The 26,363-nt window shown below is 41.5% G+C and overlaps 2 protein-coding genes across 8 annotated transcripts in view; one reads left to right on the plus strand and one right to left on the minus strand.

The window, feature by feature from the left end:
* The window catches only part of ncor2 (nuclear receptor corepressor 2), a 105,229-nt gene extending 95,466 nt beyond the window's left edge, over nt 1-9,763 (plus strand). For all 7 annotated transcript variants that reach the window (XM_088077056.1, XM_088077060.1, XM_088077058.1 and 4 more), the window contains 8 exons: nt 140-270; nt 397-575; nt 764-898; nt 2,169-2,311; nt 2,433-2,486; nt 4,361-4,558; nt 6,427-6,606; nt 6,725-9,763. In XM_088077056.1, the coding sequence (XP_087933182.1) occupies nt 140-270; nt 397-575; nt 764-898; nt 2,169-2,311; nt 2,433-2,486; nt 4,361-4,558; nt 6,427-6,606; nt 6,725-6,921 (1,217 nt within the window). In that variant the 3' untranslated portion in view covers nt 6,922-9,763. The remainder of the gene's footprint in view (nt 1-139; nt 271-396; nt 576-763; nt 899-2,168; nt 2,312-2,432; nt 2,487-4,360; nt 4,559-6,426; nt 6,607-6,724) is intronic.
* Nucleotides 9,764-12,033: 2,270 nt separating this feature from the next.
* On the minus strand, nt 12,034-23,790 carry rflna (refilin A). Its single transcript, XM_042489059.2, has 4 exons — nt 23,488-23,790; nt 22,997-23,362; nt 16,986-17,095; nt 12,034-16,840 (listed from the first exon to the last, which is right to left on the minus strand). The coding sequence occupies exons 2-4, from the start codon at nt 23,213-23,215 to the stop codon at nt 16,507-16,509; spliced, it is 663 nt and encodes a 220-aa protein (XP_042344993.1). The 5' UTR covers nt 23,216-23,362; nt 23,488-23,790; the 3' UTR covers nt 12,034-16,506.
* Between the last annotated feature and the right edge of the window lie 2,573 nt (nt 23,791-26,363).

Consider the following 26,363-nt stretch of genomic DNA (forward strand, 5'->3'; position numbering starts at 1 on the left):
CTGAATTATGCATGATCTCATTAGCACATTTCCGTCTCCCATCCACAAAAAACGAGACTAACTTTTACCCATGTGTGAATGTGATTTTTGCCGCTTGTGCGTGTGCGTGCATGGGTGTACGTGTGCGTCTGTTCAACAGTTCCACAGAAGATGGAGCCACACGTCCTGTACCGTCCTCCGTCTGAGGAGAGACTGTCTCCAGTCCAACAGCCCCCGTCCCCCTGCGTTAAAGGCAGCCAGAGGGTGGTCACTCTGGCACAGCACATCAGTGTAAGTTCACTGAACCACTGCATTGCATTATTTATGTTTTTTTAAGTGCTGAACATTACAGGTTTTCCAAGAATTCCGACGCTCAGAGTTTGCCAAACAATGTTGTCCTATTTCTTATGTGGACAGGAGGTGATAACTAAAGACTACACCAGGCAGAGCCAGCAGCAGCAGCAAAGCTACCACGGCTCTCCTGTCCTGGACTTGACCCGTCCACCCAGTGCCTCCCAGCCCCCACCCACCTCACAGGAGTCTGCCCAAGGGTCCCGATATCCAGAGGGCCTCGGTGGGGAACGCAACAGAGACCGGTAGGAACCACTGTCAAACACTGGAACAGCAGAAGTATCTGTTAAATATTAAGGACACTGTCTACTCCTGCATATATGCGTCCATCTTTCATTACTTTTGTTGATATTTAAACGGTTCACCAAGGCTTTATCAGTGTGGGCCGATGTAAATCATGCTGTAATTGTATCCACCTCTGTATTCTCTGCAGGTCTCCTCCGCAGGCCAAGGCATCTCCTGTCAGTGTTTCAAATGACGGCATTGAACCGGTGTCTCCTGCTGGAGCCAGCTCTGAGCCCGAGGTCCAGGGAGGGGCCTCCTACTCCAGCGAGCAGGGAGAGCAAGGGTAACGGCTCTCATTGCTCTAGATCTTCACAGAAACACCTTGTTGCAAAAATTCTTTATTGTGTATACTACCTTAAGTGGGTGCAGTCACATGAAAACCAATTCAAGCTCATCAGAATCAATTTATGCTGTATGTGTTCAGTTTATGATGGACCTGGTTTGTGTAATATTTAGATGAGCAGGTATACATCTGATGGTCTTTCCTGCTATTAACATAGAACCTCACGTAAATAGTCCTTGCAAATCACCAAGAGAAAGTTAATAACTTATCATAAATATATACTTAGAAAACTGCAGTGCATAGAGTTAATATCTGTAATCTTAATCTCACTATATTACGAGAATGTAGGTTTCATTACAAAACTAAGGGGAATTTATGAAATAGGGGTTTTCCACCAAAACATTTTGAACATCAAAAACTTCCTTTCTTGCATTCTGGTAAAATTTTCTGCAGCCATCTGGGCCTTTTCTGCATCATTTTATGGTGTGAACCGATTTCATTTTGCCAAAATAAAAGCTCTCTGCACATTTTCTAAATATTGAGGACAATATGTCTCCTGCGTTTTTCCCAAAATCTACACCTTATCTGTCTTACACACTCTCACAAAGTGTAACAGTATGCAAACAGACCTGTAGTGAATACAACTTGGATTGAAATACTGACAGACCTGATGTATTTATTAGCCAGGTGCTACACAAGTGAAACTTCAATCGGAGATACACTTAGTCTTACTGTACCATGAAATATTTGATCCCTCTTTGATAACTACTTTTATGTTGATATGAATGATCCATTAAATGATTACCAAAGGAGGCATGTGACGCACTGCACTTTGCATCTGGATAGTTGAGGTATTCCTCAGTAAGGACATGAGGTATTGCAGCTGATGGACTTGTCTCTTTAGCTTGCTGCTGTTGCCTCCACCCTCAGAAGAAAATAGTAGAATGAACAGATGATTTTTGTTTTAATTAACACATTTGTTTAAATGCTTTAAGCAAATGTTTAATCAAAACTGAAACTTTTAACATCAAATACAGAAAGTTACCTGCAACTTTTTTTTTTTTTTTTTACAAAGCCAAGTGAAACTTTAAATAAGAATGACTAAACAAAATAGCTCCCTGAGGTTTTACAAAGTAAAAGTTCTTCTCATGCTGACACGTTCTTTGCACTTTTTATTGAATTAATTTTGTCAGTGATCATTAAACTTTAACGACAATACAGATAGTGTGTGTGTGTGTGTGTTAATGAGACTCTCTTTCCCTCTCTGCAGAATGGGCTCCCGCTCCCCTCCCAACGCCTCCCAGCCTCCAGCTTTCTTCAGCAAGTTGACTGAGAGCACCTCTGCAATTGTCAAATCAAAGAAACAGGAGATGATCAAGAAGATGACGGTGGTGGGAAATGAGGGTGATTTCAGTAAGTCTGACCTCAGCACAGGCTCGAATGCACATCTTACAATGATTTTTCAGGAGAAACTTTTGTTGTGATTTTGTAAAGAGAGTGGAGTTTTTAAAAGAAACCCTGCTCCCACTTTCAGATGCTGGCCAGCCAGGAACAGAGATCTTCAACATGCCGGCGTCTACGACTGCAGGTAATCTTTTAAACCTCATTAGTTATTAACTCGATTTGAAGTGAGAAGACCTGGAGGGTCACCACATGCACACATACTGTGGTAGTTGAACAGTGTTGTGATTGTTTAGTCTGCAATATTCTCCAAATAAAAATAACTGGTTGATTTCCAAGTAATTTTTTTAACTGTTAGGAAATACGGCAAAATTAGTAACTGCTTGTGTACACACTAACTGTTTATTTAATAATGACCCTTCATGGAGGCTTGTGAAGATGACATAACAAAACTGGAAATATATTACCAGTCTGTATAGCTCAGCTACTGCCAGCAAACAGAAAAAAATAGTGAAAAAGTTTCAAAACGGTTTTGTTTCAGCTTTTCAGTGGCAAATGTGCTATTGTACACGTGTATACAGAAAAATTTAGACTTGGATTCAAGTGTACTGCTTTACCAAATCCCAACATAAAAACCTGGACTGATTTCTTGTTTGTTGTAGAGCAGTACTCACTGGAAAGGATAAGACTTTGTACTACCAGAGTACTTTTTACATGTGGAATCAGCAAAATTGCTGCGTTTTTAAACATCAAGTAAAAAAACAGTGATCCGCACTCCCACCTGAATCCTAAACATGGATTTCTCTCAGCTAAATAACCTTTTGCTGTCTCTCCCTGACTGTAGAGACTGTAGAGCTGTTCTGAAAGATGTACAGGAATCTTACAGGGTCCTGAGGAGGTGTGAACATTGGCATTTACACAGGAAATAAACTAGACCTTTGTTCCACGAGGACACAGGCAAAACCACTGGGGCACTTGTGACATACAGCAGGGCGGTTTTAAGATGTGGAGCAAGCCTTTAGATATATTCATCCTCTTCTCAACCCCAACCTCTGGCCAGCTTCTCTGCATTACTGACCTAGTGTTTATAGTGCCCACAGAGAGACTAAAGTATGAATGCAGCACAAATGCCTCCCTGACTTTAGATGTTGTCACGCCATCTGTTTTTTTGAACAGATGACAGATGTAACCATTAAATAAAATACTCTTGGCAGCTAATATGCTATACCATAAGATGAAATGGCAAGTAAAAACAAAAAAAAAGGCAGAACAACAGAAAAAAACATAATTCAAACAAAGATGAAAAACAGATGCTACAGTAATCTTGAACATTACATGGACTACAACACTTTATATTCTCATTTCCAATAGCCTTGACCCCGCTCTGATATTCGGTTTTATCGATAATTATCAGCATTTTGTTCCAAAAAGTCAGTGAAGCTCCCCCAGATATTTTCAAAAACTGCCAGCTTTCCCTCTTCTAATATATGTCAGTTTTTCCATAGCAACACGTTGATAAATCCTTCATATATTGCTTTATACTTTGTTTGTTTACATCTCTCCATCCTATAGCTATTGCTCTCTTAGCTTGTACGAGACACAAGTTTATTAGCACACGGTCACTGTTCTTGGTAACAAAATCACCTTGACAAAAAGCCAATATGCACAGCTTTGGCCAACAATGGATTTACAGTTTTGTTACCTCGGCTAACCATGTCAGGAACCTCCCTCCAAAAACCTCTGACCACATTACGTTCTCACAAGCACAGAAAGAGCTTTAGCATTGTCACATTTGAAGCGTGAGTCTGGTGCGTTGGGATTAAAGTTGTGTAGTTTTGATGGTGTTACATATTTTTGTTTGTCTCTCAGTTGCTTGTCTCCCTTCGGATGTTAATTTAATGCCGTGGTTCTGTGACTGTCATTACTTTCTCCTTGTCTTCCTGCTCTTCTCGTTGCCATATCATTAACTTCATGCCCTTTCTTACTGTTTCTGATTTGCTCTCTGTACATGCAGCCTCTTTTCTTCTCCCTCTTAACATGTCCGACCTCCTTCCTTTACAGGACCTGTGAGTGTCCGCTGCCACCCAGCCCCAGAGACACCTGGGAACTCAATAGGCCTGGAAGCCATCATAAGGAAGGCCTTAATGGGAAAATACGATGAGTCTGAGGAGCGCTCTCCATCCAACGCTGCTAACCAGATAGCTGTGTCTGCTGGTCTGCCTGTAGCCGACGGACGTGTTGACGACTTCTTCTCACAAGGTGCGACACACTCACACACCTCTGTACTCAGACACTTACCTGTTTTCTTCACCCAAATATTGTCTTTTATGTGCTGTTCCCTAAGTTGCAATCGAAAGCTTTCAGTTTTACCTTCAAGCCCCCATCTGAATTTGAACTTTGTATCAAATATTTTAGTTTCCTACAACTAACCTGAGATTGTCTGGCAGGGATTGATTTTTTTTTTTTTTTTTTTTCCCCGAACTCTGTCATCTGCCTGAGAAAATCTTTTTCAGCTTTAATCCGATATATTTAGTTTACCCCTTTTTATAATTTGACTCATATGCTCTTTACTTTTGCCAAGGAGGTCATGTTTTTGGTTCAGTTTGTTTGTTTTTCAGCAGGATTATGGAAAAACTACTGACGTGATATTCATGAGACTTTTTGGAAGGGTGTAGCATGGGCCAAAGAAGAACCAACTACATTTTGGATACAAAAATGTTTTTTTTTTACGGTCACTATAATTATGCGATTGGGCATTTGGCCTTGGCTGAAAAGATGTCACACACTGTTAAATATAGTAGGTGTTAGTAATGTTAAATAATAATAATAATAATGATAATTATTTGTATAACAAAGTGCAACTTCAAGGGCTTTACATAATAAAATACAACATACAGATAAAAGGCAATAAGATTAAATAAATAAGCTACAAGTACACAACCACATACACGTACGCATAAAAAAGAGAAGAAATAAATTAAGTTTGATACCAACTAACTAAATAAAAGCTACATAAATGCAAATTTTAAGTTTAAGATTGTGTTTCAAGCTGTCAACTGAATCAGAGTCTGACCTCCTCTGGAAGGCTGGTCCGCAGACGAGCGCCAATGACACAGAATGCAGCATCATAAAGAGCATCAATAGTGACAAAAAAAAATACGACAACTCCATATCACAACACACATTCAAAGGTACCAGTAATCTGGGGGAGCCTGCACATGTAGGTGCTCAAACTTCATACAAAAGCAGTCGATTTGTAGCGCTCAGGGACAGCGTAACAACACTTGAATCTCAAACTAAGGTGTGGCTATGGAAATGTCAATGCACACGTATCATGCAGCTATACTCTTACTCACAGCAAAATGTGAATGACCTGCAATAAACTCCACCAGAGATATTTAGGAAATGCACAGCTGAGATGATGAGGCTTCAGAAAGGTTTATCGTTCCAATAGTTTGGAGATTTATCCAGGTGCAGGCCTGTAGTGGTTACACTTTCTGGACTGTCGGCCTTGGTGCAGCTCTGAGAATCCTTCTGGCTGACTTATATTTATCTTTTTCTTAACCTCTTAAACATTACCATTCAAATATTCTACGAAGCCTTTTTGTAAAGTATGGTCAAACAATTAGGGATGCGTGAGAATATCGATATAGGGCGATATGTGCAGACAATGGCGTTAAAATGAAATATCAGAATCAGCCGACATGCTGATTTCTGCCAGTATCATAAACCGATATACATTTTATTATTGACAATGTCAACATGTGCAAAACATCAACCCTAAGCTGATTTTTCTTATTTTGCATAATGAATGAACATTAAACACATTGAAAAACATTGTATTTTATGTCTTCATCACAATAAGAGTATGAATAGAATGATGTTATATGATGTAGTTATGTATTGGCAAAATCCGTTATCAGCAGAAATGTAATATTGTACATCCCCACAAAAAATTATTGTAGTAGATCAAGAAAGTGACCGAAGCGCTGAAAAATCCACATACACATAACAATAAAACCAATGTTAGTATACTCTTCAGCCAAAACGCAATGCAGTTGCAGTCAGGTTATACCAGCGGCACTGTGTTACACTGTAGCTTTAAGCTGCGCCTCGTCTGTTTGCAGGTGGGGGGAAGTCCTCAAAGAGCAGCGGGCGCTCTAATGGGCGGAAGGCCAAATCTCCAGGACCAGGCCTGTCAGGTGGGGAGAGACCGTCCTCTGTGTCCTCAGTCCACTCTGAGGGAGACTGCAACAGACGGACTCCTCTCACCAACCGTGTCTGGGAGGATCGGCCCTCATCCACGGGTATAAAACCCCTTTTTGAGACTCTGATGGATTTATTGATTTGATACAGTTAGCTGCTGTCTGCAAAAGGAGAAAATCTGAACTCATCAGAACATTTCTGTCCCTCTGTTTTCCGTAGGTTCAACTCCAACTCCCTTCCCCTGCAACCCGCTGATAATGCGTTTCCCCAGTGGGACGGTATCTGCTCCCTCCCCCTCCTCTGGCCAGCTGGGGGGTCAGGGCCCGGGGCCAGGACCCGGACAGGGCCGGTCCTGGGAGGAAGAGCCCAAGCCTCTACTCATGTCTCAATACGAGACCCTGTCTGACAGCGAGTGACCCGTAAATCTGTCGTACCACAAGACCCGCTAACAGTCAACCTACTCTGTGCTGCTGCAGCCGCACACAAACACAAACACGCATACACACACACACACACACACACACACCTGCCGAGGCATCTGCAAACCCACCTGCACCATTCCACTCTGCATTTCCTCCGCCAGTCGTCAAGCAAGGATCGTTTCCTTCTCCTTTCACACGCCCGAGACATCAAGCAGCGACAAGCCGAGACACCGCTGCTCCGTGTGTGCGTGTGTGTGTGTGTGTGTGTTTGCACTAACGTGTTATGCATTCACTCCAGGACTACTCTAAAGGACAAATCACTTTTTTTTTTCTTTTTCTTTTTACTTTTCCTCACTGGCCTTATCAATATTGACACATTGACCTGCACCTTTTGGGTGTGCCGCTCTAATGTGCTGACACTTGTGTGGAAGGGACTCTGGGGTCGTGTTGTCGGTTGATCAGGAGCCTGACGGCGGCTGCTCGAGTGACAGATTTTGAGCGCAGATCTGACCTGAGAGCAGCGGCCCCGCACAGCGAGGACCCTCTCATGTTTCTACACGGTGAGCTCCAGGTGCAGACGGCCTGAGCACTGCTACCACTACAAGAAACACGTGCGAGGCGACAGGAGGAGGAGAATCAACATCTTGTTTTTTTTCTTGTTTCTTTTGCTCCTTTAAATTCAGTCAGTCCAGTCCTGTGTTTGGAACGTGAGCTGAGACCTTTAGTACATTTTGATGGTGAACTTTTGATGGTGTCATTTGTTGTCTATTATCTGCAATGATGTATCTTTTTTGGGGGGGGCGGGGCCAGGGGGCTGAGATTGTAATGTGGGAGGGTCATATCATTGGTTTACAGGGTAAACATGCTGTTCATTGCTGATGTCGTCATATATTTGGGGGGTGGGGGCGGGGTGTCCTGAGGAAAGGCGAAGGCCTGTTGACTTCAGGCACACGTGGGGAGAGATGATTTGCCAGATGGATGGCACTGAAACAAGTGACACTTTCTCACTGTTTTTATATTAACCATGTCTGTGTTTGTTGAAACAGTTTTTGGATATTAAGCACTTAGCTGTCAGTCGGTTCACAATGGCATTTTTTAGAATCTGTGTTTCCTGGGACAGGTGAGAAATGGACTCAAGAACAGCATAGAAATCCCACGGTGGAGGTATCCTTTAACACCTGTTTATTTTGGTCATCGCTCCCACACTCAAAGCGACAATCACATTTTAGTGAACGACGACTAAGCCGCTTCGAGCAGGTGCAGACCAACCTTAAAGCTGCTTATCGGCAAACTCCTCAGCATCACTCGGAGTCTGCTCGCATCGTAGAGGTGACAAAAAAAAGCCATCTTTCTATGACCCTTGGTCCATGGCGGTGTCTGCTCCAGCTGGCCCGCTAGAATCCCGTCTAGGAGCTGTTGTGACGGTCTGACCTCTGACCTTTTACTGCCTAAAAGGAGGAGCTGAGACCCAACTCCTCATCCAGGCAGATTTTGTACAGTTATGAGATATTCCTAGTGTTAAGTGCCATTTATTTTGCATATACAGTACTGAAGTTACCAAGTGACGCACAATTTTTCTTTTAGCCCCCCATTACAGGGTTTATACTGTCCACGCAGGGAAATCTGAAAACAAAACAGCAAATGAAACGTCCTCTTTTTTAAAAAAAAAAAAATATTGTGTGCATTTTTTTCTTTTTCTTCCAAATCCATCACAGCCTTAGCTTTTAACTGTTTCACTCAGTAGATTTATCTTCAAAACAAGTTGTATCACAGAGCAGCTCAGCTGCATCAAACATTTTCTCCACCACTTCAAGTGTTCTTCATAACACCCCCGTGTTTGTACCGGTCGGAGGAAGTGGAGGGGAAGGCATGGGAAAGCATTCTGGTAGTTTTATGTAACATAAGTTGACATTTCCTCACAGTTTATTGCAGTATTTCAAAGGTCACCCTCTCTGTAAATGATGTGAAATGTGTCCAGCTTGTGCATCCAGGGATGAATTCTGTCCTCTGACTGAACACTGAAGCGATGGCGGTGAGCTTGTTTAAGGGTTTAGAAAGACTTACCTCTCTTTCTCTACTTCATTTCGTCACAGTGGATTCTCACAAACATGACTGTTATAGGACTACCTCCTCTCCCTCCTTCATCCTACCTGTCAGCGCTGAAGCATCCAGCATGTCACACCTGCAGAACGCTCAGCCATGTTTTAAGTTTGATGTTTAATCATGACTGATGGAGGGCTCGTAATTCATCAGGAAAAGGCAAAAATACAGCCAGGCTTTGTACATTGGTCTCTCTGTGTGTATATCATTTATCCACTGATGAAATTTAAGAATGTGACGGTAAACAGACTAAGCCATATCCAGCTGTTCCCTAAACCGATGACGGACTAATATGTTTTTAAAAGTATACTGAAATTTTAACATGCATCCATTTTTGTTCTTAAGAGTTTGTTTTGATTTCAATCCTGTCACAAATCTAAAAGTAATCATTCGAAAAGACAAAGTTGATTTCTGATGTGTTCCCTGGACTGTCAAAGGGGGGGGTGGGGGGGATTGACATAAACAGTACATTGTTCAACCATTTTGTGCATAATGATTTTTTTTTTTTATTATAACCCACTGTATAATAGCAAGGATTGTATATAAAACTGAAGAGATGTAAATATTTATGTGGCTTGCTTCAAGGTTGGTATTACAAAAAAACAAAAGAAAAGAAAAGAAATATTCACATGGTTAAATTCTACATGCCCACCAGCAAGCTTTGTGGATAGCAGTGTAAAAATGAAAAACAAAAAAGACACTGCCTTAATGTTTAAATAAAAAGCTTATTGCCATTCATGGTCTCAGAGTCATGTTATTTATTGGCATGTTTTTTTTATTGGATTTTTGCGTTCTCGTTTTATTTTGCCCTGTAGAAACGTCTGAAACATCCAAAGTAATGAAGGTCGGGTTCCACCAGGGGGCAGTGTAAGCATATTTTTAACAGATATAGATAGATATTCCATCACTAATAATTTTGCATAAATTGAACAAGAAAAAAAATGATGAAATACAGTTAGTACCCTTCTTCATGCTGCAGTTATCATGATGAGGTCGAGCTCTCAGTAACATACATCGATCAGCCATAACATTAAAACAACTGACAGGCGAAGTAAATTACATTGATTATTTTGTTTTAACCCTTAAATTGTTTCTGTATCCGTGGATCTGGTCTCCTTTGACAAAGGCTTTTGGGGGGAGGGCCATTAAGTGGATGCTCTTTATATCATGAGAAACACTGCGGGGGGAGATGAGTCAACTGCTCAGGTCATGTGAATTTATGTCAACACTCAAAAACATATTCATCATTGGTATCTTACTGTTTTTCTACCTGATGGTTCATCAGATTCTGAGGCTGCCTCACCAGTTTGCGTCGCTGCACCAGATAAATTCTTCACTCCACTAACTGCGACTCCCCATGATAGGATATTGATAGCGTAGTGTCATCACAGTGAAGGTGAAAAAACAGGAATTAAATGTTTTGTTTCTACATGTTAATAGGTTGTTGTTTATTCAAAGACTAGATTCGTTTCGAGCATTCAAAACATACTGTATGTAATTAAAAAAAATTTGATGCAAAACATGAAAGGAAGTGCTTAATAGTATATTTTGTTAATGTTTACAAAGCTGGTACATGAACTACTAAATAAAGGGGAAAGTGTCAAATTTAAACCCTAAATGGGCAATGTGTCTTGGGAGATACAAACTGCAATTCAGAAGCTAAAAGTCATATTAAAAAAGAAATCATGAAATTGTGTTATTTTAGCCTAGATAGAATATAGCAATTACAAATTTTCCCAAATATTTGAATATGGCTGCCCATTTAAAGGTTGATGCGATGTTCTACTGGGAAAACTTTAGTCCTGGTATTTATGTGGACGCCATTTCACATTTTTCCCAAACACTGTTACAGATCAAGAACATCCCCTCATGGAAAAAAACACTTCCTGATGGCAGTGGCCCCCTCAGCAGGACAATGCACCATCCCACACTCTAAAACTTGCTAAATGGGGACTGTGACAAAGAGCTCAAGATGTCAACCTGGCCTCTGGATCCCAATCCCATCCTTGTGATCCCCACGTCTCAACCCACAGGACTCAAAGGATCCACCGCCCTTTTGCCGGACACCTCAGGACACCCCAAGAGGTCCTGTGTTCATGCCTACAGGTGTACAGATTAAAGGCAAGTCTGACTCAAGGGAGCCCCATCATGGGTCAGATTCGTCTCTTGGGTACCGTAATGTCCCATGAATGCTTGATTGGATTTGGTCCAGGGTTCAATGCCTTGAGCTGTTTGTCAAGTTCTTTTGGCCATTCCTGATCAGTTTTTATGGTGTGGCATGGTACGTTGTCCTGCTGGGTGGCCACTGCCATTTGGACTACCATTGCCATGAGGCAACACACTTGGTTTGCAGTGGTTTCTGGGTAGATGGCGTGTGTTAAGTGGCATCCGCATCAATGCCAGAGCCCAAGTTTTCCCAGCAGAACATTAAATTGTAACAAGATAATCGATGCTATTGTCTTCATCTGTCAGTGGTTTCGATGTTGCGGCTGATCGGTATGTTTGTTGCACAAATGTGTTGCTCAGCTGCATTTGATCTGGTCTCCTGTGATCTTGTGTACTATCTTTCGACTTGTTTGAAGGTCAAACTGCATGTCCGTTATGACCCCCTCCTTACATAACTCCCATGAGCTCTACAAGGTGACTGTAGCCTTCAGTTCTCAATTTACAACATATAACAAAGTCCTTATACAAGTACTTGTAAGCCATGCTGGTGTTTTATTTTGTTGCCTCCAAAAATGGGTTTGTTTGCCATCTTTGGACAGGATAGAGCAGTGCTGAACAGAATCAGTTTCTCCATCTGTTTGTCCTGACTTAAACTGAATTTGCTGAAGAGATTTCAGTTGGGAGCAAAGCAAATTTGGACACGTAAACCATCTCTGGGGACATCATATGAAATATTGTGTTTGTTGTGGGGATTTTTCTATGCTGCTGTCAACAGGGGAAATATTCATGAGTTAATAATTTGCACCAAAATTAAGCAAAAATGCACTCAGTACAACAGAATCAGGGTTTGGGAACTGCTTTTTTTTATTCATTTAGGATATACATCTTTTTAAATTATTTTCTTTGATCAGAACAAGAACGATGATTGACGTACAAAAATATAAAGAGAATTATGAAGTGCCTCGATGCCACATATACAACAGGAAAATATTTTACAGTAACAAAATCAAGTGTTAGGAAACACAAAAGCATCTCACAAAAAACCACCAACGTATTTAACTTGACACCCACCAACTTTCTCTCATCATTCTCTGACATTTCACAGACCACCTACACATAGCAAAACTCTCCATCATCTTGCCAGGAACTTTACTGGTTTGTATAATCTTCACAACAATTCCCTCATCCCATCTGTGTTTCTTTTGAAAGAGCAGATCTGACTTTTCTCCCTTTGTCTTGCTCTTTGAATTACTACTTACAGTTCCCTCATTTAAACCCAGTACCCATCATACAGTTCTGATGCACCACACCACTTTTTGTGCCCTCCCTGTATCTCCTACCTTTACACTGACCCGGAGGGTGTTTCAAACTAAAAAAAGGACAAGACCGCAAGTTCAAACCATCAACTGAAAGTCGGGAATACATATTTGCAATGAAGTAAAACTGATACCTATGAAGATCTGAGGTAAAGTCTGAAGTTTCAATATTTGCCGTGTTCAATAATATATATATATATATATATATATATATATATATATATATATATACATAGTATACGACAGACACAAAAAGAAGTCATGAAAACGCTCAATATAAATCTATTTTACATCCCAAACACAGAAATCAGATGCGGTTTCACTGCTCCACGTTTTACATGTTGGTAAGTTTCATGATTTTAGCTACCTCAGTTGCACCAGCTATTCGTAAATTCAAGCCTAGTTACCATGTATTAACTTGATTTACAAATTGCCAAATTTAAAGATGTTGCATCATGCAAAGTAATTCTTACACCCAGTAGTACTTTCCAGGTGTAACTGTTAGCCACATTAGCTATCAGAACCAACTGACAAAGCTAACATTAGCCTGCTAATATAAGACCCTTTTAGAGTAAAGTGTAATAAAGTTGAATAATCTGCCCTGAAACTTGGGTAAGATTTTAAATCACTTTTAACAAAGTTACACAACACGATCAAACTTTATAATATTAGACTGACCAAATAACATTAGCAAGGTTAGCATAATCAAATATTGCATGACACAATGAAAAACAAATGTGTTAATGCATGTGTGCACTCATAAACAAAACAAAGTATTACCTACATTTACAAATTATTACTTACATTTGTTATATCGTTTCCCCTAAAACTATAAATTTGCGACATTAATGAATTCGTGCTTACATCGCTGATTTTCTTTTGGACAGAGCTGCAGATTTTTTCTAATCTTACAAGTCTGCCATGACGTGCTTTAAGTTTGAATCTTAATGATGTAGCCAGGTTTGGACTGGCCAAAGGGCAGTTCTGAAAAATGCATTATGGGGCCGTCAACAGCAATGATGGGCAAAAAAATTGTCGGGAAAAAAAAAGAGATAAACCAGCCGGCTGCGGCCCAATTGATGTTGGGAAAGGCTGTCTGATTAGGGGTTACACTAGCAAAACGCAACTTGCTTTGCTTTTTTGGGGGGAATTTTAGGACGTTTCTAGGATTTTAGGACATTCCTCGGATTTTCGACATTTCTTGGATTTTAGGATTATTCCAGGATTTTAGGGTGTCTGCACTCTGGCACCTTATGTGCACTTATGTCATATATGCTACAAGTACAAAAACAATTCCCTTTGTAAATCACTTTTTACTGTGAATTAGAAAATGTTTTTTTTTTTAGGGGGCACCCAGCATCCTATTGGGTGCCAGATTTTGCCCGCGGGCCGTAGGTTGAATATCACTGGAATACACGGTCTCATAACAGACGCGGGTCGTCACCCCCTCCACCCCTCCAGGTGGATCAGTCCACCGTGTCACGTCAGAGGCCAAGCAGGAAGTAACTGCAGACGGAAGGAGCGGAGTTTTGGGAATGTACTTTCAAATTAAATGGATCAAAGAGCTGAAACATGGAAATGAGGCGCAGAGACAGAAAGAAAAAAGTTTTCTAGGCCGATGCGGCGACGTGTTTCCAACGTTTTAACAATATCAGCAGTGATACCACATGAAGAGGAGGACAGAGACACGTGGACAGGTGATGCAGGTGAATTTATCACTATTATTATTATTATACTGTGTCGGCGTTAATAGAGTGCATCATGAGTTGTGAAAGCTGTGTGCGTGAGATACAGGTACATTTCTTTCTACTTTTTGTGCTCTGAGCTTTTAGTCGAGTAAATGAGCTAAATGTGCAGGTGAATGTGTCCTCAACATGGAAACTGATCAGTGTTGTGTTGAAGACTGTTTACCTGTTGATGTGTGTTACCTCTACCTAAACCTGAGCCAAACCCTCTGAGGGACTGTGCTTTATTTATCAGAGGAGGGGGTGGCTGGCGTTTTTTTTTCTTCATCTTGATCCTCTTGAAGCTATAAATGTTTTTCCTAATAAGTCTTCACCATACAAAGCTCTTTTTTAGTATTGATTAAGTACTGGAGCAAAGAGTGCCGGCATTGGTTATTCTTATGAAAATTACAAATCCTGCTTAAAAATGATGTGTTAAAAGACCGTCAGAAGCTCTGCTTATCTCTTTTTACAGTTCCTGGTTATGGTAAATGGTGTGATTTTGCAGATTTTTCAAGAAAACCCACTTGGGCTTCAGAGGTTATTTAAAATAATACAAAATACTACCATGCAAAGTTGTATGTCCCTCACCTAAGCCAAAATAAAAAACACAAGTCCCTCCCTACTGCTTAATTTTTTTAAAAACCTTTGTACCACCCCTGCCTCCCTCATAAACAGTTGCTTGCATTCACAGGTGGGAAACACTGTTCAATGGGGAAACACATTTTGACACAAAAGCGGTCCAGAGGGAAAAAAGGGCTGAATTTTGTTCCCAGTCCGACTCTCGGTGCAACTTTTAGTAAATCACTAATTTAAGCAAATATCTCGTTACTTAATGCACAAACTAAGTAAGGGATATACCAATAGCTGGTGCCACTAATGCTTTTAGTCTCATTTTGAGGCAGTTGAAACGTTAATCTCTTGTAGCACTAAACCATCCAGACAATAGCAGTTGGGAATAGTTCTCGTTTTCATGTTTGACTTTCATGGAGAAGTAAATGACAGCATCAGCACACTTTGTTAACTAGTGTTTTCAGTTTTCACCTTCCGCTGATTGTCTGATTTTGATTTGGCACTTGTGTGACGAGCTCCACCATCTGACACCACGCAGATTAAAAAACCAAACTGTTACACTGATTGAAAAAAAAAACAAACCATACAATAATAGTCACCATTTTTTTAAAGGCCCTGAAAACATACATATGTTCTCAATCATCTCTAGATGCTGTGGTCCAGATGAAACGGATTAACCGAGTGTTCGGCTCTTGATAAATAATAGCAGTGGATGTTTTTCCCCAACTTCATTGATAGTTGCTTTGAAGAATCTGTTAACTGAAACACCTCTAAATCATTATCTTCACTGAAATATTCAAATTAAGTCTCGATGGGCTCTAGATTTAACATCAGCTAAAAACTATAACTGCAGTGATCCAACATGGCTGAATATTTAATGTTACAGAGAATTTAAGATTTTAAACCAAATTTTCAGAGGCTTTAAATATCGTCAAATATTCTCAAGGCGATCTGTTGTTATTGAGCTGTGATCCTTCTTTTCATTAGTCGTAATACCACAGAGCGCTCTGGTGAATAAACAGAGCACCTTGCAGCGTGTACTTAATTAAACGTTTGATCAAACCAGACAAGCTGCTGTTTGAGTGTTAATTAAAACTGTAAAACAAAAGCAAGTCATCTGTTTTTAAGTGTGGAGTTATTACAAAGAGATAAACTATCTTTGGTCCAATTTTTCATATGCAGTACTGAAATCTGCCCCCCCCCCCCTGCAACGCCAAGTCCCCCGGGAGGACTGTGATATATAGACAACAAGTGCAATAAAGCCATATTAGAAAGCTTGGCATTGGTGTGACTGGGTTTGCGCAGGCACGGCTGAAATCCACCACGCGTCATCATGACCTCTCTCCGCTCACACAGACGTTTACAGCCTGTTACCTTCTCTGAGGTTACAATCCGACCTGAAAGAGAGCAAAGGCCACCAATTTGTCAGCTCTTGTATTAAATAAGACATTAACCATTGAAGTGCAGCTTTAAACTGCCGGAGGACAGCGTCCCCTTTAAAGACTGCATCAGTAGAAAGTCTAAATACACTCAGGTGAAACGCCATTAAAGGGTTCCCAGAGTTTCCTCCATGGCGAGAATAGATGAACAGAGTAGAGTTTTTAAGGGCGCCGGGTATTACTTGAAGTATTTCCCTTCCCAAGTCCCTCCAAAACAAATAAATGATCACCAGGCGGCCCTCTCCCAGTGCGCTCTGGGCCCTACAGGTCCTCCGTGTAGATGATACAGGGACTAGTGTCCTCGCTTGACTCCAGCTGCACCGTGGAGACAAACCAGCGGCGGGAGCCCATGGCGTTGTAGTTGAGCGTGGTGCGGTAAGTGTTCTTGGCGTGTTTTGGGTAGATAATGGTGGTGCTCTGGTAGCTGATTGGTTTCTGCCGCGGCTCCAGGTACACCTGGGACTTGTAGCTCCTCCAGGTGCAGTTCCGCACCGCCACCACCGTCTCGCTGAAGGAGGTGGGTGTGGGAACGGGGGCGCAGTACACCCGGTCCTGGTAATGCTTGTCGGAGTCGTACTTGACCTCGGAGTTGCACCTGGAAAAAACAAGGCGGCGACTTTTTAGAAACACGTCTAAAAAGCGATCACTAGGTGGCAGCATTGACAAACAACATTGATCAAATCATGTGAACTGAGCTCTATAGTACAAGAAATTTAGTCTCTAAATGCCAAAGTTCTTACTTGATTTCCTGCTCCGGTTTGGGGTTGACCTCGATGCTTTCTCCAAAGAACACCGGGTACATACGAGTCTTTGGGTCTGCGCCCGTGGAGTTCAGCAGCAGGTAGGGCAGCTGTGCAGAGGAAACACAATCAGGAGTCACAATAAATCCCACAAAAACCCTCCATGAACCGCTGAACTGTTTGTAAGCAGCCTGCCAACGTGTCCATTCAAGGAATTCCAGTAAAAGATCCCAGCACGGTTGGGGGTTTCAGCAGAGCCAGCAACCCAAATTAAAAACACTGCAGTCCCCACCCTCTCCAGGAAAACACGCTCCTTGATCCGCCCTCGTGCGTCCGTGGCACGACTGTTACTACAACAGCTATTAGACAAGAGGCACAGCAGCCGAAGCGACACTTCCATTTTCATTCAGATAATTACTCTGTGAGGGTACGGCTTAATGAAGTGGTGGGAAATCTCTCTCTGGCTGGCTGGAGATGTGCGACCCTGACACAACCTGCGTTTGTCCGTATGTGTGTGTGTGTGTGTATTTTGAAAATAGGCGTACAGATGTTGGCCCTGCAGCAGTTAGAGAAACACTAAAGACACTCTCTAATAAGCGCCTGGAGAGCAGCTGCTGGTCGTGCTGAGTGGAGATGATGCTGTTAGAAAATGATAATGAGGTGATACTGAAAGATGCTCATTTAGTCTGCCAGCCTCCACAGACAGGAACAAGTTTTCTAACACGGTTTGAAGTAAGGCTGCAACTAACGATTATCACAATGGATTCTTCCGGCCATTATTTTAGAGATGGATCGATTAATCATTGTGTCAATAAAATGACTGAAAATAGTAACACATCCCTAAAGTATAACACAGAAAAGCATCAAATCCTCCCATTTTAGAAGCATCAAAACCAAAAAATGTTTGTTTTCTCCCCCAGAATATACTAAAACAATCATTCGATCATCAAGCGAGTGCCAGTTCATTTTCTGTCGGTCAGCTAAATGATTAATCGACTAATCGCTGCAGCTTTAGTCTGTAATCACAGATGCATGCTGTCCCTTTGTCGTATTTCTTGATTCATAAATCAGTGTTTTTACATCAATCATCATTTTTTATGGGTTTTAAATTATGGAACATGCACGGGTGAAGAGGAGTCGCTTCTCCTCAGGTTTTTTTTAACCAGCCTGAGGAAAAAGGTGACTTTTTCCCTCATGTACGCTGTTTTTTGACAGCCTCGCACCTATGTGATGTGCGTATACCTCCCTTCTCTCATGTTAACCAGCCGCCATTATTACTTCTCAACCTGCTTCATCTGTTAGAGCTTTTGAAAACACAATATTATTATTATTATCAATTCGTCTGCGGATTATTTTCTTGATTGATTGATTAATCGTTGGTCTGTAGAATGTAAAAAAGGAAAAAAAAAGATTTTTTATTTGACCAAAAGTTAAAATAAAAAAAAACATTTTCAGTTAACTGTCTTGTAAGACTTTTTTTTTTGCCAAATCAAGTTCAAATTAGGTTGGCTAATGTTTGGCATTTTGCCCTGGATATAGCCTGAAATAAAACAACATATTTTTTTATAGTGTCTCCTGTGCCTCTGGGGGGGCTGCTTCAAATCCTGTAAGATGACCTTCATGGTGTTTTGGGAGAGATACGAGTTATCTCGGCTTGTGTTTTTCGTCTCCACCTCTGGGTATCCAGGGGGGCGTTTTTGGATGCATACATCCAAAAACAAATCTTCCCTCTTTTCTGGCATTGCAAACTAGCTTCATGTCCACCAGTGAAAATGGCGTCATTTATTGTAAGTGCACACAGAGGATGTTACCAGGAAGATTTTACAGTGTACTGCTCAACTCAGCAGAGAGACCGAGTGTGCGTTACTATGTGTATATTCGAAAATGTGCATTTGCCACCCTCACTAACATAAAAAACTGTTTTATTTTGACAAAATTCAAGACATTTCAGAATTTTGCTCAAAACTTTCTGTCAGAGGCCCCACTGGCCCCCCTTTTCATTTAAACACCGTTGCCCGTATGAACAGTCTAATGAATTATACGGCCCTGTCGATGTCCAATCAACCAATACCGAAAACCACAAACTCATAATGAAGTTCTCGTTGGAATACCACAAATGTTACTTCAATAATTTTCATGAGATCAACTAAGATCAGCGCAAAACACCAGATATGACACAGATATACTGTACTCAGCTAACTGCAGGCACCAGGTCTGTTTTATTACTGACCCTTGACCTCTGAGTGTCCCTGACTGGAGCCGTAAGGGGACAAATCGAGCTGCGCCAATCAGAAACACAGACACTGTCATGCACTGTGAAGGTTGTAATTGACCGTTTTCTTTGCATGTGTGTCTCTGACTGATCTGAATCAAATGGCACCCCAACCACTACTCGGACGCCTCTCACGTTACAGAGGGAGGCTGTCACATGCTGTGCTTTGGCCACAGTTAAGCACACATGCCACTACAGGGGACGAGCAAGTACAGGCCAAGGGCACGGCAGATCGCTGTGTGAAGCTCGTCTTACCTACGATCATCGCCACACACTATCTGAACGGTGGAGCTGAACTTGCACAGCTGCTGGTTTTGCCCAACTGAAAATTGGCGTCTGCAGGACGTTCAGTTACTGCTGCTGGTTTTTCTGGACCTATAAAACCACACAATTCTGTGTCTTTACCTACGCTTTGACATGGAGAGCATCTCAGGTATTTCTGTTTTCTGGCAACTTGTGCAAAGCAAACACTCTTGAATGGAGGGTAGGTCACCTCCTGGGAGGCAGTGGATCCCCCCAGTATGCACACAAAGAATAACCCCCCACCCCACCGGAAGCTCATTTCTGCTTGGGAAAAATAGTCTGCAGCTGAGCAACCCACACAATGTACAATGCACAATGCAGAGCTGCTGAGACAAACGCCAACTCAAACACACTTCTCCAACCGCGGGCTGTTTGGTGAAGCAACTTCACATCCTGCGTTTGCAAGGACGTTAATGTAAGAGCATCAGTATCACACGGCGAGGCAGATTTAGAAAAAGACACCAGATCTGTCTCCTGTCTGTCCTCCTGTCTAATCCACCGACACTTGACCGGTATCCTTGAACAGGACATGCAGACAGCTGTGAAAAAACTACCCGAACACACTCGTGTTTTTCATGCATCTGTGCTTCTCGGTAATTCATTCATTTTTTTAAGACCTGCAAGTATGTGAGAAGATTTATGCCGTATCTGCATAAATCTGACCCAGGTTTGAAAACAAGACAGGCTGACTGAGGGTTACTCCACGTTTAATTTAGAAGTGAGAGGTCATCAAACACTTATGCAATGGCCTGCAGCCGCTCTAACAAGCCCCTGCTGCCTGAAATAGAACCTGAGGATTGTTCTTAGGTGGCATACAAAAACAACACATAAATAGATTTGGAGAGAAAGAAAAAAAAAAGCCTCCCCTTGTCCTGCGAACAGACATGCAACTCTAACAATCTCTATGTGATAGAGAAGTTTGATTTATTCTGTTCTCACGGGCCTGCAGACACATGAAAAACACAAGCAGCAGCTCCGTATCAGCACCGATCTTTAAAAGGGAAACCACACAGCGGAGGAGTCCTACTAATCTGAACCTCCACAGGATTAGAGGATCTCTCTCTTTCTGTTTTCAGGCTTCAGCAAAAACCGATGTCAGGCAACTCCCAGGATGCAGTGCTGCATTGCTGAGGCCTCCCTCAGACACTTTAAAAGCCACCTCGACCTGCGCAGACATGTTCGCAAGACGTTTGAAACTGGGAGCGACCTGGAAATGATTTTCAATCAAATCAGCCTCGTCAGGGTTGACACAAATCACGGCAGCGTGTGTCAACGAAACAAATTTGGCACAAATCAGTTAACATGAATCGAAGTTCCCCTGAAATACGATGAACTATGTGTAATATCATGTCAGCTCAATACTTAAAAGGTGCATTGGCTGTTTGAGTGGCTCATTTAAACTACATTGCACATATTGCTTAAAAATATGCAGTTTCATCGACACTGTTTGGACTTTTTGGAAATAATTCAAGAAAATGAAAAAGTGCACAACCTGTGAGGTTAACAAAATTAGTGTTTTTCTAAATTTTTCAGTTGTGTTTTTTTTTTTCTAGGGACTAGCTGGTGTCCGTTTTGGGATACGAGCTGGCAGAGCGGCAGATATGTAACAGTGCTGTTATGAACAGCAGGCGCTCTGATCAGTGACGATTGCTGTCATCAAACAGGTCCTGTTTCATCTTTGTCTCACTGCGAGCACGACCACAGACACGGCGTCTTTAACATTAATAAATCCAGTGGGACCCTGGCGTCCAGATGCTGGTGTATTTTTAGCTTTTTGGCAATCGTTCATTTTTCACTAATATGAAATACTAATATTAATCAACATTTTTAGTAGTCTGTGTCGCTGCTTTTCCTGCAGCTTTATCACAGCATCTCTCAGCTCCTCATTTTAGTAACTTACAAGCTACGACCTGAAGTTCAACCTTCTGTACTCAAATTAACATTATGGTGATGGGAACCAGAATCACAATTATGAAATGAAAATACTGGAGATCTTGTTTATATGATGCCTATCTGATCATTGCCCCCCCAAGTTGCCAATAAAAACGACTCTAAAAACGACTTAAATTTAACAAGAATGAGATCTCAGTATTTGGTTTAATTGCTCACCAGTCAAACACATATGCAACCTGTGAAGAAGTGTTGCAAGAGGTTATTGCTTCACTTTTAAAGGGTCACAAGCCAAATAGGTCGTAAAGATATAATAAACAACTACTTCTGCTCCTTTAACCCTTTGAAACCTGAGCAAATTCACTCCCAGAAACATGGGAAGAATGCAATGAGCAACAAAAGAAGAAATAACAAACAAGGCAAACGAAACTTGGAAAAAGCGTTGACAAATAATAATTCTGTAAATTAATTTTAAATATATAATTCTTATCATTATAAAAATATTTTTTCCTTCGCTTTTTTTTTTATTCCTTGAACATTTTTAAGCTTTTAAAAAATAATTTGAGAAATTCTCTTTTTTTTCTTTGTTTGTGAAACATTTAGTACCAGCTTGCTCATTGCCTTATTTTCTGTGTATTCAAGAGAAATCGCATTAATTTGCTCCAGTTTCAAAGGATTAAATACGTGTGTAAGGAGTCTGAAAGCAGCACAAGAGAAGTGATGTTGCTCCAGGTTTTAAAGGGTTAAAGTGGCTCCAGACCTGCTGCTGGTGGCTTATTTTAGGGTTTTATAGAGCTAAAAAGTCTGGCTTACTGCTGTGTGTGTCTTATTAAGATTCTCCAGCCTTCTAAGTGACGTGACTGACATGACGGACCTTGAAGAAGCAGACTGACCCAAACCCTCTCATGACAGCCCCCTCATATAAATCCACCACAGAGCATTCCCATGAGTCTGATCTTGTGAGACAGAAACCTGATCACGCCAGTGCCAGTGTACACACCTTCAGTCAAATGCTACCGAGTGAAGTGTGTTATAAAGCTTTCTGTCATCTTGCTGGGAGCCCCTGGAATCCTGGCAAGGACCCCTGGGAGTCCCTGGACCCCAGTTTGGAAACCCAAATGGGCCTAATCAACTCGGTGACCCTTATGACAGCTTGTAGTTAGAGTCCAGCTGATGCACCAGAGCGAGACAGAAAACATTTTAATGGCTTTCTGAGGGCGGCTGACATCTTCAGCACAAGTGCAACATCAGAAGTTTGCAACTGAGGAATTTCTGAGAGAGAGAGAGAGCTTCCAGATGTTGTGTGAGAGGGACTGAAGTGAAATCTGTTTCCAGCCAAACACTAAAATGCTCTCAGATTTTCAGTTTCTCTCACAGCAGCGTCATTATTTAGCCATTAGGTCTTTTTTTTTTATCCTTTAATTCAGTGTGTCAATGAAGTGACTGACTGCAAAACGACTCCGGACACTAAACAGAGCCCAGTCCCTGCTTTCAGATTACAAAATTGTTTCAAATCATAAAGTAAATACAGCGATGGCTTTCTCACCAGTTTGCCTTCTCTGCTTTCCTTTTTATAATATCCATGATGGCTTTCGACGGGCGTCGTGCAGCTGCCGGAGCGCGACTCGATCAGACCCGGGGAGAGGGAGCAGAAGGGTGGACTGGGACTGGGGGGCAACCCCGAATCCGGACTGTCGAGCAGCCCTTCCCGGTTCTTTCCTTTCAGGCTATCATCCATCGCTTGTAAATGTAGGTGCCCCACCATTTCTGGGACCACTCAAGTCAAAAAAAAAAAACACCCCAGACGAAGTCGCGCTGACAAGTTTTTTTTTCCTTCTTGAAGCGCTCCGAGCTGCCGCGCGCTCCTGCGTCGAAAAGAAACAATCCTGGGCGAACTTTTTCAAGATGACTTCTGCAAGCAGAGAGGAAGAGAAAAAAAAATCAGAATGTGCATTTAATCATTGCCCATATTATGTGGACAAAGCTCCACAGAGTGATATGAACTCAGCCTTTATTTCTCCTAAAACTTTACTGTACCTGCGCGTCAGGGAGTATCCACCTTAAATCCAGAAATATAATCCAAACAGGCGTGAAAAAATCAGACACAAACTTAAAAAAAAAATCAAACTTGAAACCAAAGTGAAATACGAACTGCCCTTAATAAAAAAACAAACAAACAGAAACGTTGTAAAACTCGCGCAAAAACAAAAAGTCGACCGTGCGTCTGGCACCGATCAGGATGAGAGCTCCTCTGCTCTGCTCCGCTCTGACTGTGTGTGTTAGTATGTGTGCCTGCGTGTGTGTGTGTGAGAGAGAGAGAGTGTGTGTGTGCGCTCTCCAGTGGAGAGCTCCTTCTTAATGATCCTGCCAGGCGTTTTTTTTTGCACCTGGATTCAGTCCAGCCCTCATGATCTGGATCACTTCCACGTACAACCGACAGGGGCGAGCACGTCCTCCTCATCCTGCTGAACAGTGCAGACTGGCTGAGTGAGTTTAAGATCAGCGTCTCTGCCGAAGTGCCACCGAGCAACTTATCCGAACCCCTGCTGGAGCTGGTGGTTTGGTTATCAATATTTAATAGGCAGGCACATATTAATCAGTGAGAAATGGGCAATTAATAGGATAATTGACCAAACAGGAAGTTAAGACTTATCAGTGAGAAAAGTATGTATTAGTTATTAAATAGTCAGTAGACACTCGTTTAGTTTGGCACTTTTCATAATTAGTGGTTATTGATTATATATAAAATAGCAACTAGCACTTAGTGATAAAAGTCTTCTTCATAAGTAGTTTTCAGTTAATTAGTAATGTGTTGATAATATCACACTTAGTAAATATCAGTTAATAATTCATGATTATCCATTATATATATATATATATAAAATGATATCGACAAAAGTTAGACAATGGATACATTGATACTGAAAATTAATTGTAACAGACAATATTAAAAAGGTAGATAAGGTAAGATAAGACAATTAAGACAGGAGTCATTTACCGTAAATTATTTATTATTCTTTTGAATTCTGCCAATATAACAGATCAATTGATCAGTTTAACAGACAATTCCAAGTGACTTCAGCAGAAAACATAAATATACATAAGAGCACACCAGCTGACATCCGAACAGATAGTGTCCACTCTGTAATGCAGGACAGAATGATGAATCAGTGAGTTTAATTTGGTAATAATAAAAAGTTCTGAGTTTTAAATAAAAATCTAACCTCGGATAGATTTTCATATAACCAAGTTCATTTCAGAGCGACATTCATCAAGTCAAATAACTTTGCGAGTTGCAACAATATGCAAAATGTCTGTGGGCTGTTGTCCGCACTCAGCACAAGCTTGAGTGAGCTGTGGCTGCAAAATGTTACATGCAGGCTGTTTATAAAGTGGATTTGAGAGAGAAGCTCCACAGATACACAAAACTGCATCATCTGCGTAACAGTGAATATTAGTTCTATGTGCATGAACATGTAAACAATGTATGTTAACACATTTCAGTCAGGCCTGAAGCTCATCTCATGACTACAAAGGGATAACAAATTAGCCGGATAACTGTACTGAGTAACAACCCAGAGCCTCTCTCATCAAGAAAGTTATCCAATTAAAGTTATCCAAAAATGATCCAGTGTTACTCAGAAGTAATCCTGCTGTGTGAGAAAAACTCCCTGCTGTCAGTCCTTGTTTAGTTTCGGCCATTTAAGAAATCAGCAGCCAGCTGCCTCTGTGGAGCAGTTTGTTTTTGCTCATAAAGTATCTCGTCACTGAAAGGATTATTAAAGGATTACTTCAGTTATTTTTTCACAAGGCCTGTGTGTATATGTGTCTGCAGCCATACTGCTGGGTGTATTTCAGGACTGGGTGGAGATGGGTGGGAACGCTGTGCATCCAGCAGTTACTAAATGAGTGTATGGCTATACACACACACACACACACACACACACACACACACACAGAGCAGACAAAGCAGACCTGAGTGAACAAATGAGCAGACAGCAGTCATCACAGCAGGCCGAGGAGAAAGAATCGAATCCTTGTTGATGGCTCCCTCCACATACGTCTCTCCTCTCTGTTCATACGGTTACTCTTACCAGCAGCAGCTCTGCCAAAAGGGAAATCAGAGCATAAATAAGAGCCAGTGCAGAGCAGCACAGAGCTGACTGTGTGTCTTAAGTGGCTGATTGTATCTTTGATGGTCCACCAGCTCTCCATGGTGATTACCACAGATTGCCAGGAAATCATGCGTGATGTTTTTTTGTTGTTTTTTTTTCAGTTCTCATAAAAACTAAGATAACTCTTTGTTTGCCTTTGTTGTCTGGAAGATATACTTAATTGCATGCCTGTTAAGCTTGTGCAGCTGTAATCTTGTTTGCTGAGAACTGTTTTTCCCTCCTCTGTGTTATGTTTTTGAAGCCACAGCAGGAAAGCTGCGGAGCGGCGCAGGGAGTTTTACTGGCGTTCCCCATGTCAGGTGTGTTTTTGTATCATCACGTCCATCTTAAAGAGGCCATCATGTTGATCCTCAGGCATTCCAGGGATTAGTGTTGAGATCTGGTTCAGATTAGCTATAAAATACTGGGGCACAGATGATGAGCATGTTTGTGGGTTTAGGCATGTCTGTGAGCACGTCAGAGGGGAGATTTGTTCAGTCGGTGCCTCACAGAGACCAGAGGGCCCTGAGCATGAGTAAACATGCTGGACTTTTATTTTTGTATTTCACACACAGGTTGGTTACCCTTTTTCCACCAAAACTGGCGCATTTAAGCAAGTTTTATGAAATGCGGGAAAACCTGCTAAAAATAGACTCCTTTCCCATAGCCACACCAGAGCCATTTGTAGACAAGTGTCTTTTTTTTTCTTTTTTTTTGGTGTGTCACATTACAAAAAACAGGTTAGTGAACAGTATGGAG

This window comes from Plectropomus leopardus, chromosome 4, assembly GCF_026936395.1.
Source record: "Plectropomus leopardus strain MGB_pleo_1.0 chromosome 4, ASM2693639v1, whole genome shotgun sequence".
NCBI classification, from domain to species: domain Eukaryota; kingdom Metazoa; phylum Chordata; class Actinopteri; order Perciformes; family Serranidae; genus Plectropomus; species Plectropomus leopardus.